The 21,245-nt window shown below is 44.6% G+C and overlaps 1 protein-coding gene across 9 annotated transcripts in view; it reads left to right on the forward strand.

Moving 5' to 3' along the window:
* The first annotated feature begins 2,250 nt into the window (after nt 1-2,250).
* SYTL2 (synaptotagmin like 2) overlaps nt 2,251-21,245 on the forward strand; it is a 56,331-nt gene continuing 37,336 nt past the window's right edge. For 4 of the 9 annotated variants that reach the window (XM_082777536.1, XM_082777544.1, XM_082777542.1 and 1 more), the window contains exons 1-2: nt 2,251-2,385; nt 16,892-17,316. In XM_082777536.1, coding sequence (XP_082633662.1) covers nt 17,216-17,316 — 101 coding nt within the window. In that variant the 5' untranslated portion in view covers nt 2,251-2,385; nt 16,892-17,215. The other 5 variants (XM_082777538.1, XM_082777537.1, XM_082777540.1 and 2 more) reach the window with 5 other exon arrangements.

Genomic DNA, 21,245 nt, shown 5'->3' on the forward strand with positions numbered 1-21,245 from the left:
GTTATGGCTCTTCAACTAATACCTGCTGTTCTGTAACCACACCACAGCACTTCTTTATGTTTCATTCAGAGGAGATACCTTCCTTTCTGCTTTGGAAAATGGCTAGAGAAAAAGATTTGTTGAATTGAAGGGGGTAACAGAAGAACGATCCACTTTCTGAATCTGATAGGAACATCAAGGCACAAAAATATCCGCAGTTTTGTTGTTGTTTTTCCCTAAAGAGGTCATAACACTTTGTATTATACTGCAATCAAAAGCATGCTTTTATCTTTTCTTTGTGCTGAGAATAAGTCTGGCTAAGATTGAAAGGAGGGTTGGTAGGGCATGTCATTCCAGCACTGGTTTTCATCTTCTCACTGCCACCTTGAGAGTGCTCAGGCTCAATTCACACGAAACACAGCCACTCAACATTTATACAAAAAGCAGACTTTTCAGATCTACTACCCCAGGGCAGAAAAACTGTGGGGAAAGGCTGTGTACTGGTTGCAGGCTCTTATCATTTTAGGTTACTGAGAAACAGTCTGAGGGGCCTTGCATGTCATTCAGGTATTTTCAGTTTGCTCTTCATTGCACATATATAAATATGCAACTGATCTGAGCTGGGACACCCCTTGCATACATAATCCCATTGATTTTTGCTTTTCCATGAACCTTGTGTCAAAACCTTTTGATTAAAGGGGAGATTGCTTGGGATGCTGGGTGCACCAGACCCATCAGTTCCAGCTCCATCCGGCAGGGGCCAGGCGTACCCACAGCTGCAGGCTGAAACAAGCGTGTCCGCTCTGAAAAGGCTCAGACTCACCACTGCCTTCCTCTTTCCACTTTGCGACGGCGGTCAGAGGGGTAAAAAAAAAAAGATATTCAACAACAGAAAAATGCATTACACGTACCAAGAGTGTCAAAAGAGACCCCACTTCTAATTAATGTACCAAGCTGTGTTTCTTGGTGTGTACAGAGCTGGAGTTCAGCGTGGGTTTGAGTAAATGCAGCTTAGTACACTGCATTAATCTAAATAAACAGGGTGTGTGGATAAGAGACACTTGAATGGAGATTACTAGAGGGAGTAACTGAGTTTTAAGCTTTCACAAGGTCTCCAGTTCACTCTGATCCATGTGAACTGAAAGGAAGCCCCATTTAAAATCCAGAATATTATCAGATAATGCATAAAGCATGCTCTATTCCCTATTTTTTGTTGACAGAAAGCCCCACATAAAACAGCTGAAATTGAAAATACATGTAATTTACAGACTTGTGATAAAAATGCTTTTTTTTTTTTTTTTTTTTTTTTTTTTTTTTTCCTAATAAGCATTAAATTATTTCACCATACCTAAGTTAGAGTAGCAGGTGAAATTCAAGGCTTTCTGATGACTAGGAACACAGTGTTGATTACGGAGGATTTGGGGAGTGAATCGATGCAAACTGTGGCCGCAAGAGGGAGAAGTGGGGTCCTGTGAGCATGGCCAGAGCACACCCTGAGCAACCTTGCAGGTTTGGCACTGCAGGCTCTACTTTCAGCACTCCAGGGACTGAAATTTTCCAGGTGTCCCCAAACAGGATTAAAAATATAAAACAAATGGCTTGGGAAGATCGTATGTAAGGCAAAAGCAGCACCACGAGGGCTGTCTGAAAGACGGGGAGTTGGTGCTGTCGGCCTGATCCCAGAGGGACTCCAGCTTCATCTTGGCACTTCGATAGCCAAACAAGGCTCAGTTCAGAGGAAAAGTCCTGCTGGATCATCCTACCAAATGGTGGCGTGTGTATTTTGTGCCACCAATTAAACACAAAACCACTTACAGCGGCTTCCTGGACAAACAGATGACTGAAACCTTCATTATCGATGCATATATCTACTGCAAACAGGCCTATCTTAACGCCTCTCACCTTACCCACTACCAGATAAAGTGAAATGCAGATCATTTTCCCTCAAGGCAGCCAGTCGAGCCAAACTCGATGTGATTTGTGTGGACTCGATGAGAAATACCCTCTTTCCAGCTGCAGAGCCACAGCCCTCCCCCTCAGCAGTGCCCTCTCAAACCCACTCCCAAAACTCCTTCACACCTCCCGCACCCAGCTCAGTTCCCGCACCCAGGACACCCTCCCCACACCCCTGACGGTCTCCCCACAGCCCCGACACCTTCCCCGCTTCCTCCAGCGGCCCTTGCGGTGCCCACAGGTGCCCCAAAGCCGAGCCCAGCCCCGTGAGGGCGGGCCGGAGCCGGCGGAGCCGCCCTGCTCTGAGGGGACTCGGCGCCGCCATTGGCGCGGCGGCTGCCGGCCGGGGCCGCCTCGCCTCTCGCCGCCGCCTCCCTCTCCTCAGACAAGCGGGGAAAGCAGCTGCTGGCAGGGGTGAGAGAAACCGGGCAGCTCCTAACTGGAGAGCTTGGGGTAAACTACGGGAAAAAGGGGCTGGGGTGCCCCGTTGGGGCTGCCCGGAGGGGTTTTGTGGGCGCCCGGTGGGGTCCGGAGTCAGAGCTTCGCTCCCAGCCTGAGGGTGGCTGAGGGGAGGCGAGGCTTGTGGCTAGGGGCCGGTGTGGAGAAGGGAAACCTTGTCCCTGTGTGCTGAGACCTCCTTGTGGCCGTGGGCGGTGAGTAACTGTGCCAACTTCCCCGGACCTAGCTCTGTAGGAGCCCGCTTTCCTAAATAGAGGGCTTTCTTTGCTCAGAGAGGGATCTCAGGTTCTCCTGGAGGGATGCTAGTGGCCTCTGTGGAAATAATAAACTCTTTCCCTTTGAAACAGATCATTGCATCTTGTTCCTCTCTAGAGGGACTTGCAGGGATTGTCCTGGCCCTAAAATCTGAGGCACTTGCTTCTGTGAATAGAAGGATCTCGGATATGGATCTCTTTTATAGGATCATCACAGCAGAATGAAGGCTGCGTAAATTTGGGGGCAGATCTTCAAATGCCTTTGTGATTATTTCTGAGCTTTCTCAGAGCTGTAAGGAGAGGAGATTTAAAACTGTGAAATGATGAATATCCAGCGCTCTGGAACTGTTGCCCTGTATTTAAAGCTGGTAATTACAGGTCTCGATGGTTTTAGTTGCTGAGGTCAATGGAAGGTGCTTGAGAGCTCTTTGACAGGAGGTGCTGGAATCAAAGTGAGAATTTTGTGATTTTCATTAATTACCATCTTTTTTGCTTAATGTCTTATGCACCTTGCTTCCTCCCTGGCAGAAAAGGGTGTGAGCTCATCTGCTTTTGACATAGTTCGTATTATTTTGGGAAGTAAGGCTTACCTTGATTTTGCTGGCATCTTATTCATTTTGCAGGCTTGTTCTGGTTCCATCAGACCTATCTCCTCTCTGTTCTGCAGGTCTGTTTTGCTCTCACCACACATCTTTCCTGCTTGCTCTACATCCTTTGCTCTTATCTTGCAAATTCTACTGTCTGCACGTATTTTTCTGTGCGCTTCTTGGACAAATATATCCCAAATCCCTGTTCCTCTGTTTGCAGTTATGTGCTTTTGTATATTTATGCATACCTGTGTTATAAAATACTGCTAGTGGTGTTACAGTGTTACAAGGTGCATGTATGCTGTTACCCATTACCATGTTTTAATGTGCTTATGTTTGGGTTTAAAGCCAGGTAATGCGAAGGCATCTTGCTTAGTCTGCTTCTTCTTTATGGGTGCATCAGGCCTCTGCTTTGGCTACAAAGCATGTCTTGGAATTTTCCAAACCTGGCATTGGACCAGTCCCGTGTGGAGGAAACTTCCTTCTTCTTGCAGCCCAGAATCGGTTTTGCTGTCAAGCTTTTAAAATTCAGTGAAACAGATCATCGTTATTTACCAACGCTGATGAAGACCAAAATAAATGACGCTCCTTTTCCCCAAAAAATGAATGACAGGAATGTGAATTTGTCTCTTTGCTGAAGTACTAGGTAGGGACCATGAACAGTTACATTCTCTGGAATAAGCTCTTGTCATTCTGCAGGCAGCGCTTGCTGGATTCCCAGGTGGAAGTACTGCTCCAGTTTAGTACTTGGAGGAACCCTCTGATGCTTTCACAGAAGGACAGGTACTAGCTGTTACATCTAGAAAGAAAGATTAACCAGGAAGCTAAACAGTGGGAGAAGTCCAAGGAGTTGCTTGTACTATCATTGTTCTTGTGCTCGTGACAAAAAGGAATCTGCTTTGCCAACGGTGATGAGAAACATCAGACAAAATCCTACCAATAAAACATAATTTGCAGGGAAACTGAAAAGTAAGTCTTAGTCACTCAGCAGGAAAAATGTTTAATTGTATTCTTCTTTAATTAAAGTAAGGGTTCTGCCGGCGGAAGTCAGTCTTTAGTTCATTCAGTAGCGACTTGTTTTGCACCATTGTAAAGAATTTTTCTCTGTACATTAAGTGCTCTTAATTCAATATGACTGACTTGAATTTAAAAAAAAAAAATGTTAAAAGGAGAAGGTAATTTTCTGGTGCTCCAAGTCCAGCAATTCTTATATTTAAGGTTAGATTTAGGTTGCTAAAAGTCAATTTAAGGAGGCTCCTTAAACTGTTTTGTCTCCCAGTGCTCAAACACTTATGCTTTCCTGTATGCAAGCCAATGCTGTGGCATTTGCTGTTTGAGCAGCCTCTAGTTCTTTAGCTTTTGGGGGCATGAAATGACTGACAGCTCGTTTTAACAGACTTATTCATGCTTCGTTCTTGTGGTTGGGAGTCATTCAAATTCACTTGGGTACAGCAACTGGCTGTGCTAGATTCTTACCTCGTGGTGTAAAGCTGCTGGGCCACACGTAACCTGACTGCTTATTGCAGAGTGACAACGCGGAGAGAGTGGTGAGGGGGAAATGAAACTCCTTTTTCATCCCTTCTTATTTTATGTCTCTTTATCTGGGAAATGCCAGACTAATTTTGAATTAAATTCTGCTTGGTGTTCTGTGCATATATACCAAATGAACAGACAACTTTGGGGGGAGGAAGGCTTCCTTGCTGTATTCCTTTTTCTTTGTAGTGTAAGTCTTATAAAGTATATTTTTCTTTTTTTTTTCTCTCCCCCAGTCAAGGAAATCTTACATAAATGCACACAGACAAAGAAGTAGAAATGTATATAAATAAAAATAAAAGTAAGAACAGAGGAGATTTGCAGAGTAGCCAGCAGAACAATGCCCTAGACTTGCTACCAGGTGCTTTTGTTCTGTGAAAGGACCAAACTGAATATCGATAAACTCAACGTGGAATTGCACAGTGTTACTCACAGCCTGATTCTGATTGATAAGCTGTTGGTGACTTACTCCTGTGCAGGCTGGGGGAACTACAGTTAGACAATGTAATCTCAGCTGTGTAACTGGAGCTCCAGAAGCAGATCAGAATATTAAAAGGCTTTTGTGTTAGAAATGGCTGAAACAATCAGCTTTTTAAATCTTAAAAGTCCACCCCCCCCCCCCCATGATTTTCTTATCTATTAAGTTTAAATGATTTATGTCCTTCAGAAATAGCATTAAAAATGGGACATCAGTTATGAAGAATTAAGGGTGAGGTCCGGAAAGGTGTGTGATTGCACTTTGGGCTCCTTAAGCAAAAGGTGTGTGTTGAAGTCCTAGGCAGAAACCTAACAAACAATGTGAAGCAGTGAGCCCTTGGCCCTCTATTGTGCTCCTGCCCACACAAATCTGCCACGGTCTTTGCTGAATTTGCAGGTTGCCTGTGCTCCACCTAGGAATACTCATCCCATTTTCTCTGCTGTGGGTTTTGCTGTGTGGGGTTTTGTTGGCTGTTTTTTTTTGGAAGCATGTAATAATTTGTCAGTGGAAATGTCATTATGTTTTTCTTGTTTCGTAGTGAGTAGAGGACTTCTCTGGAGATGGAGAGATCTGGATTAGAAACGAATCCCCCATTTGGGGCAGGGCTGTCAGCGTGAGGATGGCAGTCAGGAGGGACAGCTCAGTCTGTGACGTGGTGGCCTGACTGCAGGGAAATAGACTTGGGTGCTTGTTCCTGCTTGCAAGGTTGCAACAGAACTTCAGTAATCATTCAGTTTAATCCTCAGTAGCGCAGCCCCAGGGAGGGTTAAAAGTGAAGTAAAGGAAACCGTAGACTGTCATATCTTCCTAAACAAGGGGATGTGAGTTTGAATCCTCTTGGATTTGGGTTTTGGGCTTCTTGGGAGCGTGCTGCAGGCATTGGGCAGGAGAAAATTCATGCCTCGCATTGCTTTCCTCTTCAAGAATGAGCCACTCCTGCAAAACTGAATGCTGTTGTTCAGGGACAGGCTTTATACTCACAAACTAAACCCTGGATTTTTCTAACTCTACCTGTGAAACAGTTTCCATCACAGCCTTTGTCTCCCTCCTTCCCATCCGTGTGCTGTTCAGCAGCCTTTCTGTGACAAATCCCATTCAGGCGGTGCAGTTTGACATTGTGCCCCATCCAGTGCAACAGCAGGCTGCTGCAGAAGCTCTTCCCTGCTCCTCACCTCCCACGTGCAGCAACTTGAGCAGTTCAGCTCCTGCTCTGCCCTTCCAGGCTTCTTGTATCGCAGTGCCAGCTGCCCAGAGCCATCCTCCTGAGTGCTCAGTTTGGGGCTGCCTGCAGGCACTCCGTGAAACTCGTACCAGCCCGGGAAAAGACAGGGTTTTGCACGTGATTGTTTGCACTGCCGGGCTGGGCTGTCTCATGAGAGAAGCTTTCATGGCTGATAGACTTCCTGTTATTCCGGCAATTTAATATCTCTATTAAGGAGGGCTGACAATGCTGCTGGCTGGTTTCAAATCCTTAGCCAGAAGGATTGAGGGAGCAGGTGGAATATTTATGTTATGCTGATTTCCAGTGCAAGATGATGTTTTAGCTGGATGATGAGTGATTTTTTTTCTTCTTAACAGGGAGCTACAGCAAGCTTTTTTATGCATCTATTTAAAAACAAACAGCAAAACCCCACTAAGCTTCCACCCTAGTGGAAGGTATCTGTGCCTGTGACAGCGGGGTTGGAACTAGATGATCTTTAAGGTTTATTCCACTCAAACCATTCTGTGTTTCTATTAAAAACTTCATTGCAAAGCTTGAGTTATTTTTTGTGATTGGAGTGAGACCTGATTCTGGCTGTACGCAGTTTGCGGACTGTAGGCTAACTTTTCTTTAATCAATTACATTGCTAATTTATCTGAAAATGTCTCTAACGTGTTTCTTCTCTGCCACCTCTTTCCTTAGCTCACTTATTGATTCTGTGGCTGCAGGACTCCTAAAGACCATTACTTTTCTGCTGGCACCTGATTTCTCCTGGTAACTGGATTCTGTGTAAAAGCCTGTTTTTAGGCACGTGTGTGTCTTCCAGCGAGGACTGGATTAACTGACGCAAGCTTTCTCAGTAGCCTTCAGATTACATCAGTTGTTAGGTAGGTAATTTTAAGCTTAGAAATGTGCCTGAGCAGTGTCCTAGGTTTGTGGTTAGTCCGCCAGCTCCTGAGAAAGGACAGCCAAAGGGCTTGGTTTGTTTGCTGGCTGTTCGCACACAGTAGTCATCAATTAAACCAAACTGTAGTTACAGTAACAAGGCTGGTGCCTGAAAAGTAGAGGGGATAGAGTGACAAATGAAATGGGGAGTTTTGGGTGAGTAAGGGCTGACTTGGCCTCCTGCAGCTGCTTCTTTATATGGTTAATGGTGTCTGAGAGCAGAGCATCTGTCGCAGTGTTCTGCCTGATCTCAGGCTTGTGCTGGGCTACTGGCAGAGCTGCGCTGGTGAAGCTGTGAGGTCAGTAGCCTGCCTTGGGGCAGATGCATCTTTGCAGATGGTATAAAAGTTGCCCTCATGATTTGGCAGCTTTGTGTTCCAGCTGTACCACAAGGCTCTATGGTGTGCCCTCCTGCAGAGGAGATGTGCTACACCACTGGTGACCTGAGCAGCTGAGAGCGCTTTAGAGCAATTCTGTGATGCGTAAAAGAGGCAGCCTGAAGTTCCTGGTTTTAGAAACGCAGTGGAGAAAAATCAGTGCATCAGTGATGGTCGCAGTCCTTGTGCAACTATGGACTTCCATGGCTGCTAAACTCAACTTAAATGAGGAGTGAGGGTAGGCAGAGAGCCCCTGCTCGCTGAGCTGCAACAGTTACTGACTCGTGGGGTCCCATAATAAGATCATTCTGTTACTTGGTGAGGTTGCTCACCTCACAATCAGGGACACAGACAAAGCAGAGATGTTTAATCCCTTTTTCACCTCTCTTTAGCACCAGTGGTGGGCCCTGGGACCCCCAGAGTCCCGAGTTGGACAACTGACTGTGAGAATAAGCTTCCAGCTGACTCTGAACTTGTGCAGGATTTGCTGCTCCAGCTGGACACACACAAGTCTATGGAGCCCCATCAGATTCCTCCCAGGGTGCTCAGTGAGCTGGCTGATGCTGTCATGAGACCCCTCTCAATTATTTTTCAAGGTTTTTGGGAATCTGGAGAAATCCCAGTCAACTGGAAGCTGGCAAACCTTGTCCCAGTTCTCAGTAAGGGCAAGAAAGAAGATCCTGGGAGTTACAGGCCTGTCAGTCTCACATCAGTGCCTGGTAAAATTATGGAGATTATTTTGGGGGTTGTTGAAAAACACCTGAAAGACAACGCAGTCGTTAGTCACAACCGGCATGGGTTCTCAAGGGGAAAGTCCTGCTTAATGAACTTAATTATCTTTTATGACAGAATTACCCACCTAGCTGACTAAGAGAAGCCTGCTGATGTAATCCTTCTGGATTTCAGCAGAGCTTTTGGTACGGTTTCTCACAGCATCCTTCTGCACATAAAGCTAGATAAACACACAACGCAATGTCTTACGAAGGAATTATTAGTTCAAATAATATATTATGCCAGTGTCAATGGTATAACATGTAAGGAAATACAACCAGAATTGGAGAACCTCAATATATAATGAGAGGTACTGAGGTTGTTGATGCTAGCTTGCAGGAATACCTGTAATTCTGAAGCTGCTCAGTAAAGAACACAAGTTCTTTGAGTAGTTTTATACTTTTGACAGTTTACAATGAATGGCTTGGCATCTCTGGTTAATCTGCTGAGCTATGGTCACAGGGAAAAGAACAATTTAGGTGTGGTTTAATTTATTAATGAATTATTTATTAATTTAATTTATTAATGAATTAATTTATGAACCTCCTGTTCCAGAGACCACATCTTTTTGAAACCACTGGCCTAATGACTGTATGCCGTGGTAGGTAGAGAGATTCTCTTTCCTAGGCACTGCTGCCAATATCCGAGCCCTATGAAAAGAAGTGGCAAGCTGCCATGCCTTAATAAAGGGATTAGGCCACAACCAAAACAAATTGTTCTTTCCTCTTCCAATTTTCAGTTGTTAGCTTTTTTTAATTCATGTTGTTAATGCTTTGCTCTTTTGTTCAGAGTATATTTTACGTAAACCAGAACAATTGCCCGTGTAATATCAACGCGATGATGGCCTTGACTTCTTACCCCCTAAAAAAGTAAATCACGGGTAGAGCAGCACGGACCACCAACGCAGGTATTACTGGAGAAAAGTGGAGCTTGTCTTAAGTGCTTGCATTACTCCAGTTGCATTTGCTACAAACCCAGCAATTAGTAAAGCTAAATGTTCTGGAAAATTATATAACTATTATAAGGCCATCAATGAGAATACTTCAGGATTGCAGCGAGTTTGCAGGTTAAAACCAACCGGAGTCATCTTGATACTGGTGAGCAAGGGTAAGGTGTGAGCAAGGTTTGTGCTGTATCTTTTTTTTGGCTTCCTATTGTGCTATTTTGAGTAGTTGCCTGGTACTATAACTGCAGATAAGTCCCTTAACTGTATAGTAATGAGTATCCTACAGGAGAGCATGTAGGTTTATTATTGGAGTAAAATAAATCATTTCTGTGTTTGTAAGGACAACTTTTTATTGCAGATACTCTCTATTTCTGCAAAGGGCCCCGTACCACCGCCACCACCTGCTTCACAACCAGCTAGATAAAAACCTCCCTGCCTCCCACTGACTAAACATACATGTTGGCAAACACAGCCCTTTAAGTTAATCTCTGGGCCTGCTGGAAATCTGATCTATGTTGTACATGTGGCTGTTATCATCTTAAACACTCCGATAACACCTCCTGAAAGAGCAGTTGGATTGGCTGCAGATATGCGTATCTGACTGGGAGATCTCTTCCCTTCTGCCCCCTCAAGAATGAAAATGACAACAGGCCTCCTCCTGCATGCTGAAGTTCAGGCTTATTCCACTACAGCCAACCATGTTTTAAAGTCTTGAATGAAAACTTAAGTCCCTCTTGAAAGTTAAAAGGTTTTCTTTCTCCATTACCCAAAGTTAACTCCGTAGTGTTCTGACCTCCTGCACAAGTATCTTCATGACTGTCTTAAACTACTTGTGCTTGTGCCAGCGCTGGCATTTAGCTTAATGAGCTGTTCTCCTTCCAAGGGATTTGCATCATGTATTTAGAGAAATTATACTCCCTGAGCCCAGGATGGTGCTGCGTTACTTGTGACTGTGTTGGATAAATGTTAGTGGAGAATAAAGTTGTTCAGGAAAGTGTGATTTTTTTTTTTTCCTTAAAGTAAAAAACTCTTTCCCATTACTGCCTGATGTTACTCCCCAGGGTGATGGCAGCCGGTCCTGCAAAGCTCTCGTTTCTCCTACTGTTGTGGGTTTTCTCGTTCCAAAAATAAAGGATGAATTATTTCCTGAGCATGTGTTGAGGACAAACACAGTCACCCCTTTTCTGAGAATAAGGAGTTTGTCTGCAGATGCAAATTGGGCTGCACGATTCTGTTTATCTGTCTTCCTCAGCTTCCTGTTGCCTTGTGTTTGGACTTCCAGCTCCCCCAAGCTGCCAGCGTTGGTGTGTTGGAGAAGAATTAGTCAGGAAACCAAATCCACTTACAGTTAAGAGCCAGTAGGTTGCTTGAAACTGAATTCCTTATGGCGTGAAGATGATGAAGGTGAGAGTTGTTGGTCAGCCAGGCCTGCGGGGTAATTGTGCCTTCACCTGAAGGAGCTGGCACAAACCAGGGTGCAAAAAGCAGCTGAAAGCGTAGGGTTGGCTGTCACTGCCTTCCTCGTGTGAGAAGGTGCTGGATGCAAGACAGCTTCTCCCAAGCAAAGCGTTAGCAGCTTGAGGAGCCCTTGAAAAGCAACTTTGCAATGTAAATGTAAGATGTTATGAGGCTGCTGCACGCAAAAGGAAGTCTTGTTGATTTGGATGGAACGGCTGACTGGGGCTGTGCTGGTTGGTTTCTGATCCTGGCGATGACTTAATGTCAGTCGTGGCAAACTACTCCGGCCTCTTTCTTGCCTCTCCCTAATTTCATCCCATATGTATGCACGGAGTAAAAACTTAACAACAGGGCTATGATTGTGGTACCTCTTAATATGGTAACTCATAAACACAGTATTTGAATTCAGATTCCCTTTTTTCTACTGGGGAGAAAGTGGGGGAAAAAATAAGGCTCGGTGCAGGGCAAACGAGGTAGTCGGTCTCTTATGACTTGTGTACTAGAAAAACGTAAAGCCTAACTTAAAGGCATCGAGACACAAAACCACTTGAGGAGGTTCTGGGAAACATTTAGAAGACAATTTCTGGATGGTTGCCAGGGCTAGAGTACTTGGAAGTTGTGAGCAACTTAAGAGTTGAGGGTGGGGAGAAAAACACTGCATCTCAGGCCTTTTTTTTTTTTTTTTTTAATTGCCAAAACAAAAGCTTTCATGCAGGAGTTACAGAAAACATGATTTCAGATTCCCGTTTATTACAGGGAGTAGAAAACTTCTATGAAAGGGAGCAGTTTGTGTGGTTTCACTTGGATTTGAGGGGAAAAAAAGCTAAATATATCAAGACTCATAAATGCTAGTCTACAACGTAAGATGACTGCTTTTCTCCAGAAATCAGTCACTGTGGTGTTTGTTGATTTCTATGATTTAGTCAGTCTGCTGTGGGATGTTTCAGTCGTATGTGGAACTTGAGTCTGAAAGCTTTCCAGCCAAAGGAAAACTTCCCATAACAGTGGCTCCGAAGAAAATGCTGAGACCTCTCAAATCTTTTCAGCACGTACAGGGGATTTAAGGAAAAGTTTGTGAAAAAGACGGAAAGAAGAAGAAAAAGGAAGGAAGAATTGAGCTCAGGGTGGTGGAGGGTGACTTGGAGTGGAGAGAGGCATTGAATTTTAAATTTGGCCTTTGACCTGTAACAGGTACTCCGTTCAAAGCTAGCAGTTGTGTGGTTTTTTTTTTTGTTTGTTTTGCTTTTTTACTGTCTGTGCTTGGAAGCCGTGCTTACAGCCCTCTGCAGAAAGCTGTCTTGCTGTGTAAGCAGAGGTTCTCCCGAGGCTGCCCAGGTACGCCCCGCACAGAAAGAGGGTTTTGTCTTGTTTAAACTGAAATCCATCCTGCCTTCGGTTTGTGACTGGCCTGCTTCCAGTGACTAAAGACTTGTTATCATGGTGAAATGTGATACAGTTTGCGCTGTATGGATGATGCACATTAAAAGGGGGGGAAAAAATGTGTTTTTTTTTTTTTTTTTTTTTTTTTTCACCAGCTGGTTATCTGGAGAGATTAGGGGCCAGTTTTTCAGGTACTCAGACATGCCTTAACTGAAGCATCATGTTGTTATCTTTGCAAAGGAACCTAAAGGATCTGGGCTGCAGTTTAAGACTTGGGAAGCTTTTTGTCCTAACCTAGGATAGGAGCAAAACCAACTCAGGTAATGCCATGCAAATCTACATACAGGATGAATGCAAGTGGGTATGTGGAATGGAATTCACACAGGGCTCTCCTCCAAGGAGCTGGGAGGAGAACGTGACCCAATTAAGCCAGGCACGATGTGTTAAACTTAGCAAAACGTGGCACTGTGAAGCTCGTGTTTAGTCCAGGAGCTTTATCCCATTACCTCTACTGGGTGAGAGGTGAATTGGTTGAGGGACATCCCGAAAATGAAGTGGGAACGTGAAGTTAGTTGTGGAAACTGCTCTGCAGAATGATGGTATGTGGGAGGGTTCGTAGCAGTGGGCTTTGCTTTTAGCTCCCCCAGGCCTGGTTTTTAAAGGCTGCCCTGCTATTTCTTTTAGAGTTTTGGATTAAACTGATAGATGTAACTCTCCTCTGTCAGCCTTCTTTGAAGACAAAGGTGCTGTTCCTGTGGCAGCTTCCTTACAGGCTTCATGGACCTGCTGCAAGCAACTTGTCTGACTTACAAGGAAAAGAGATCCTTTGTGATTCCAAGTCAGAGCTGCCCAGGTTGTGTGGTACAATGTGGGTTTCTGGGCCTGTGATAGGTGTGCATGTGCCAGCCAGGCAGCACCCAGGGTTTTTGTTAGCCCTGCAGATGCTGGGTGTTTTATCAGCTGCTGTGGTGTCCTGGTTTCAGTTAGCACAGAATTAATTTTCTTCCTAGTAGCTGGTGGAATGCTGTGTTTTGGCTTAGGATGAGAAGAGTGCTGATAACACCCCGATGTTTTAATTGTTGCAGAGCAGTGCTTATACCAAGCCAAGGACACCTCAGCCTTTGCTCTGTCCTGCCAACGGGCAGGCTGGGGGGTGCAGTAAGAGCTGGGAGGGGACAGACCCAGGACAGGTGACCCAAACTAGCCAAAGGGGTATTCCATACCATCTGACGTCATGCTAAACAATATATAGGGGTGGCTAGCCGGGGGGGGGGGGCCGGACTGCTCGGGGTTAGGCTGGGCATCGGTCAGCGGGTGGTGAGCAATTGCATTGTGCATCACTTGTTTGTACATACTATTATTACTTTCGTATTATCACCATTGTATCATCATTATTATTATTGTTATTATTATTTTTGTTATTTTTTTTCCTGTCTTATTAAACTGTCTTTATCTCAACTCACGGGCTTCACTTTCCATTTCTCTCCCCCGTCCCAGAGAGGGAGGGGGGAGGGTGAGCGAACGGCTGCGTGGTGTTTAGCTGCCGGTCGGGTTAAACCACGACAGTCTTTTTGGCGCCCAACGTGGGGCCCGAAAGGTTGAGATAACGGCAGATCTGATCAGAGTGTGTTAAACTAAAATTGGTGTAAGGATTAGACCTGCTTAATAGTCACTTGTCATGATGCTGATTGCTTTAATCACAACTCTGCTGCGCCTGTTTTCCAAATTGAGTATTATAGTACATTATTTTCCGTATTTGCTCTCTGTAGTGTTGTTTCTCCTCTCCGGGCCCTGGTTTCAGACCATTATGGTACTAAGTGTTATAGCAATGGCTTATGAGACGATAAGATATCTGGTCATGACTCTAACTTGGTATTTATACTCAGTAACATCGTGGACTCTGTACTTTGGAAACAGCATCTTGGGAACTATTAGCAATTATACCTATTGTTTTTCTCCATTAGAGAGTCAATCTGTGGAGGGGAAAGGGGAGGATATTTTTCCTTACTTGCTTACTCTCCCTTTCTCCTTCACCACCCCTGTATCCTCCTGGGTCACTCTGCCTTCCTCCCCCCTCCCTCTCTGGGACGGGGGAGAGAAATGGAAAGTGAAGCCCGTGAGTTGAGATAAAGACAGTTTAATAAGACAGGAAAAAAAAAATAACAAAAATAATAATAACAATAATAATAATGATGATACAATGGTGATAATACGAAAGTAATAATAGTATGTACAAACAAGTGATGCACAATGCAATTGCTCACCACCCGCTGACCGATGCCCAGCTTAACCCCGAGCAGTCCGGCCCCCTCCCCCCGGCTAGCCACCTATATATTGTTTAGCATGACGTCAGATGGTATGGAATACCCCTTTGGCTAGTTTGGGTCACCTGTCCTGGGTCTGTCCCCTCCCAGCTCTTACTGCACCCCCCAGCCTGCCCGTTGGCAGGACAGAGCAAAGGCTGAGATGTCCTTGGCTTAGTATAAGCACTGCTCTGCAACAATTAAAGCATCGGGGTGTTATCAGCACTCTTCTCATTCTAAGCCAAAACACAGCATTCCACCAGCTACTAGGAAGAAAATTAATTCTGTGCTAACTGAAACCAGGACATGTGGAAAGCTTGCACGCGACAGTCAAGGCTGACAGTCATTGTGGGTTCTGAACAAAGTCAGGGTTGCGTGTGTTTGTGGCTCTGTAGTGAGCACTTCTTACTTCTGGCTAATTAGGGGTAAGTCATTATTTTCTGAATCTGCTTCAAAAAGGCCAGTTACTGATGGCAGGGTGTTTGAGATACTGTTACGTTGACTTCACGGAACAAAATCCCAATGAGAATCACGGGGAAGATTCATGTAGCAGCCAAACACAATCACGGGCAGAAAGCTGTGGGGCTTTTTCAGGGTGGAGGAGGGCATGACCATCAACCTGCTCACAGCTTCATTCTGCATCTGTACAAAATGCTGTTGCCTTTAGAGATGATGTTTCCCTTTGTGTGGTGCCAGTGCTGATACCTTGTTCTGACCTCTTGGCTGAACGTTCACAGACTCAGGAGCAGGCACAGTCAAAGCAGCATTTGAAATTCCTGCTCAAGGACATAGTTTGGTTTGGGCAAAGCACTGAGGTTCGTGTTAATGCATGATTCCTGATTCCACATAGTCAAGACATTTATGTAGAAACTATTTTGGTTTTATTACAAATGTTCTGCAGCACGGTGGCCTTCATGGGATCACATTCCTAACAGAATTATACACTTTCAGTAGTAAGATGTTGTGAGTAAAAGTCAATTCTTGTAAATTCAGCTGTGTTGCAGCCTGTAGCATCCGTAGATACCCTGACTTTCCTTCCCAAGGCGGGGGCTGGTACAAGGGAAAGGGAAGTGATTCAAACCTCAATACACATCTTCTGGCAATGCATCCATTCCTCCTGAGCCTAAGGTGGCAGGTCAGGATGACAGCTGTTCTCCAGCAACTCACAACAGCTTCCAGAAGTTTTCAAGTGGTGCTGTAAGGATCCTGACTTTGTAAATGTGGTATCTGACCCTGCAGGAGGAGTGTTTGTTTTGAGGAAAGAGTATTTTGGTCAAAAATCTCTCGTAGAATTCCCATTTGGGAGGAATTTAAAGAATGAATCTCTTAAAATTGCTGCTTGTTGTTCTGAGTAGAAGTGAGAAACGTTTGTGATAAACACTTCTGTTACAGACAAGACAAAATCCCACAGAAAGAGGCGTTGCAGTCGCTGGAGAACACGCTCCCTGTCTTGAACTGGAGCACACAAATTCCTCTGATGCATTCCCAGCCTCCTCCCATCTCGCTGCTGCAACATGTTGTGTTTGGCAGCCTTCTGATGACTTCCTCAGGATTTTTCCTCCGGGGCTTGTGATGACTGCTGCCTTTCTGATCTCCTGGAAGGAGGAAGGAGTCTTTGAAGACTCGGAGTGGGAAGATAGGTGTGGAGGGCAAGGCGCGCACAGCGTGCTAGGAGTGGAGTAGGGTCCAAAAGTTCAATGGCTTGTCCTTATGGGATGGCTCTTCTGCTAACTTAGGTTGGTGACCTGCCAAAAATGGTGTCCTAGAAATGTGCTAACGATAAGGAAACCAGCGTGGCAAGCTCGGGAGTTTTAGCTCAAGTGTTAGGGTGTTGTTGGTTGTGTTGTTGTTGCTTTGTTGGTGGTTTTTGTTTACTTGGTTTCTGTTCCTGGAATTTGGGCAGTCTCTTTATAGAAACAAACCCTCAACTTCTAGCCCTTAGTGTTCTTTTTTTAAAATTTTTTCTCCTTCCTTCTGAGTTGATCTGCTGACTTAAAGGACAGCTTAAAATGCACCTATTTGTAAATTTTGCCGTTTGGATGATGCTTGGCTCTGCATTTCAGCGTGAGTCAGTATATTGAAGAGGAATATATTGTTGTGACCACCTTTTTCAGGAGGCCTGTGAAACGAGTTTGACTTGAAGTGACCATTTGAACTTCACAAAGTGGTTTAATCACATTGAAAAACTCGTTTATTTTAATTAAAAAAAACACACGTAAACAACTTCCCTGATGTTTACAGCTTGTTCTTCCTTGTCTCTTTTTTAGGGAATGATTAGGCTGCTCCTAAACACTGGATGTGCTGGATCAATGACCTCTTACTGCAGCAAGCAGAGCTGAGAAGACATCGTTGCAATGGCGAGCAGCAATGCAACACCTTCCCAAAAGTATCTCATCTAGGGAAGCATATGCTTACTCCACAGCAACAAAGCCAAATCTGTGGCTTTTTAAATCACAGACTGTAACAGGGTCCAGTTGTCTCAGTGCCTGCTGGAAAAAAAACTTTTCTATACCCTTAAAAGGGACTCCAAGACTAACCTCAGCAGGATTTAAGATCATTCTGGACGCTTAACCCTACCTACGCCTGCCAAGATGATTGACCTGAGCTTCCTAACAGAGGAGGAGCAAGAGGCAATAATGAAGGTGCTGCAACGGGACGCAGAGCTAAAAAAAGCTGAAGAGGAGAGAGTCAGGTAAGGGACTTGACACTCCAGGATGTCCTGGGAAGACCTACACGGTTGGTATGTACCTGAACAGAACTCCTGTGTTGGTTTCCTTGGAAAGAATTTAGTTTGCAAGTATCAAAACCTGCAACCTGAGCCAGTGTGTAACAAGTGGGGGTATTTGCCAAAAAAAAGAGCACCAGAGCCCCAAACAAAAGAAGTCAGGGTAGATGCAGTCAGCAAAATGCCTGAGTGAAGGAGTTACACTTCAAATACCTGGAGTGTTGGTGTAAGAGTCCAGAGGAGGTACTGACACTATGCTTCATTGCCAAAAGAAGTCCTTGCAGGCCATGGCTCATGTAGGAAATTGCTCCCTGTTTGTGTCGCGGTGTCACAGAAGGAGCAATGGATTGTTTGGGAAGCTGTACTGCGGAGTGTTTTGTGTGCTGGGAGGTTTTCCTGGAGCTACCGGCAGGGTAATTGCCATGAATAGAGATGTGTTCGTTGAAAGCAGCATTGCCTCGATGGCTGGACTTCGGGAAAGTCACCCACACTGGTACAAACAGCAGCTTAATGGTGGTTTCAGCTAACCCAGGCAGCTAACTGCTCACAAATGAGGATTTTAGCAGTTAGTCTCTTTAATTTTCTTTTTTTTTCTCCAGTCAGATTCAGTACCCAAAATGCAAGAAGGCCCAACAACAAAGAAGGAACCTTACACACTGACAGGTCAAGGTGCTGTAACACAAACTGGTATTTACAGCTCTGTACTGAGGCTGGATTTTCTCTCATTGATTCAGGAATCTTCTCTAGGATTCTTTTGAATTGTCATGTTCTCAATGGAGAGATGTATTCCCTAATTAAATCTTTTGAAGTTACTCTTAACCATGATGCTGCTTGTCTGCAGAGAAATATTCTCTGACGATTGGCATCTGTGTAGGTATATCCCAAAAGGAAATGAAACAACAGTCTGCCACTTGCTCCAAAAGCAGTGTTTATTTTGCTAAGTACGCTTGTACAGTCTTGGTGGCTTTTGGTTGGCTGCACTCAGCAAGTTATTAGCTTATTTCTCCTACTGTTCTTCTCCTGAGAACATTAAAGGAGAAACAAGTAGCTTCTGGTTAGAAAGGCATCTTTGCTCAAGGCATGTGCTTCACTGGAGGCTGGAGGTCCAAGCCTTACTAGCAATGTTCCTATTTTCCCAATTTTTTTTTAATGCAACTTGAGAGGGAGATGGTTTTGCCACATCGACTTGTCTCCCATTTCAAAAAGCAGAGAAGGGACTTAATTGTAGCAGAAGGGGTATTTTCGTTTCTTTACTCCAGGCAGGAAAATACCGGCTTTACTGTTGGAATGGCACCACGGTGCCAGGTCTGAAAGCGCTCAGAAGTAATTGCAGCCATGAGTTTGAAAATATCTAGGAAAAGGAATCCTCCTGGAGCAGCAAATCTAAAAGGACGCTCTTAGTTGTGGTCTGTAAAAACGCTGTCAACGAGTATTTTTGTCTGTGGAACTTGGCTTGTGCCATTTGTTACTTGTAGCTTGAGAGGGTGTGGTGGAAAATGCAAAGGCCTGCAGGTTGCAGTAGCCTGTAATCATCATGTTTCTACAACTGAGTGTCTCCTCTGGTTTCTGAATATTATAACTTCTGGAAGCTTACATCTGAAACCGATTTTCCTGCGTAGATGTGGCACGCGGAGCTTGTTTTTTATATATGGTATATGTTAAAACGCTCCGTCAGTTAGCTCTCCAGCCAAGGAGATGTAATATTTTGGTTTGAATTCTACAGCCTAGCATACCTGGAGGACTCTTTAAGAGCTGGGATCGAATGTCGTTATCCAAGTATCCCAGCCTGACAAAGTGCTGTTTGTATGTATGCATAATGGAAGCCTTTTCATGTGATCTTTTTCCCCTCTAGAAAGAAATTCTGAGGCTCAAAGGGTGTTGTAATAACCCGTTCCATCTATGGAGCCTGTGTGCTGTCTTTCTGGAGTGTTGACAAACCGGTAACATGACAAAATCCTCTTTGAGCACCACCTTAGTGGAATTTTACAAATCGCCTGATGAGCCCTTTCCCTGCTCACAGCTTCTGCTGCTGTGTGGCTGAAAGTCAAAGTTGCCCACGCAGCCTCTTCAGGCCGTCAGCTTTAATTCCTGGCTCGTTGTGTGCTGTACGGATGCTCACCCCATCCTGCAGCTTCTTCTGTGGTGCTCAGAGTTACGGTGGTGGTTTGGGGAACAGCATCCCTGCTTCCCTTTTACCTCTGCCAAGGTCTCTCCTGAAGGAAAAGGGATATTGACGCTTCTCATGGGCAAAAGGCTGATGGAGAAATCTGACTACAAGAGGTGTGATGCAAAGAAATCAGTGGACTCTTCATCCTCTTTTTTGCCTAGGATGAGAAGAAGCCTCTCTTTGCTCCATTACCCCAGGAGGCGCTGCCAGCCTTGCACTTCTCCTTTCCCCCCTTCTTTCTTTCTTTCTCCTTTCCCCCAGAAGCTCCTGGAAACACCGTTGCGGGCTGTGGTTGGGGTTATTTTCTCCTTGTGTAAATGAGGAAGGCTCGTGATAGGGAAATGCTGATGAGGAGCTGTTTGTGAGGAGGGAGGTGACTGCAGAGCGCCCTGTAATGCATCGGGGGCTGTGGCACTGGCTTTCACTGAGAGAGAGCTCCAGATCTCTGGTTCTGTTGGGCGTTACGTGCCCTTGCTTTCTCCTACAGGTCAGTGAGAATGTGGAAACCCTTGTAGAAATTGGTTTTTGTTCCTGTTCAGCCTTAGCAGACCTCTTACTCAGTCGCTTTGCAAGGCAGCACTCCTTGTATTGCATGCTGTCAGAAGGAAGTGGATTTTCTCTGTATTTGTTTTGAAGGATGGGAGGTATGTAAGGTATTAGCACGAGCTGTTAGCCTTGGTGGAACCAGACTAACGTGAAAGTGACTTTCAGTGACTGTCACCAGAAAGCATTCTTAAAAGCTTCAGAAGTGCTTTTCTGATTGGTATAACAAATTTTGACGGTGTGCTTAACAGAGAATCACAGAATCATCTAGGTTGGAAGAGACCTCCAAGATCACCAAGTCCAACCTCTGACCTAACACTAACAAGTCCTCCACTAAACCATATCACTAAGCTCTACATCTAAATGTCTTTTAAAGACCTCCAGGCACAGTTCTCGGTGGAGATGGTTTTGAACATGAGGACCAGTTCAAGTTTAAAGGGCTGGTTAGAGACAAAAGAACCTGGAGATGATGTTTTTCAGGTGCTGTCAAAACTAATCATCTGTCTTCTGAAAAGAATTACCTGTTTTTGCTGCTCTGCCTCCAGGGTATGTTTTCCAAATGTTTTAAGAATAGCTAGGGTTTTTTTTTTTTTTTTAAAGTTAAGTCTCTGCAAAAGATGTTCATCTCACTACCTTTTTTCTTATAAATCCCTTTCCATTATATTTGGACTACTTCATGATAAAAGCTTGGGTATCTGTAAATTATTGGAAAAATAACATTTGGAAAAGCCATGTGGCTCACAGGCGAGGCAAGAGCGCAGTGTGTTTGTACATGCTCTCCCTTCTGTCCTGATGAGTGGACAGGGTGACACCTTGTATGTTTGAGGTATCTTAGGCTGGCCATCATCCACACTAAGGTTTTTGGAAAGCTTTCTTGGGTTCTGGATCGATGCTGTCACCTGTACATGCCTTCAGTTTCTCTACATTTATATCTAAGGATATGTTAAGATCCTGCCAGAGGCATCCTATCTAGTAACGTGACTCTGGGGTTTCTCTCAGGGGACTGATATCACCCTAGGCCTCAGTGGATTTTGATTCAAACTAATCTAGTAATAATAAGTGCAACTAATAAGAAAATAAAGCCTACAGTTCTTGTGGAGCTGATTTTAAAAACATACGAAACAAAACCAAACTTGCTTTGCAGTGAATTTAATTATTGCATTTCTTAGGATGTAATCTTGTGCCA

This window comes from Aythya marila, assembly GCF_965140915.1.
Source record: "Aythya marila genome assembly, chromosome: 1".
In the NCBI taxonomy this organism is placed as follows: domain Eukaryota; kingdom Metazoa; phylum Chordata; class Aves; order Anseriformes; family Anatidae; genus Aythya; species Aythya marila.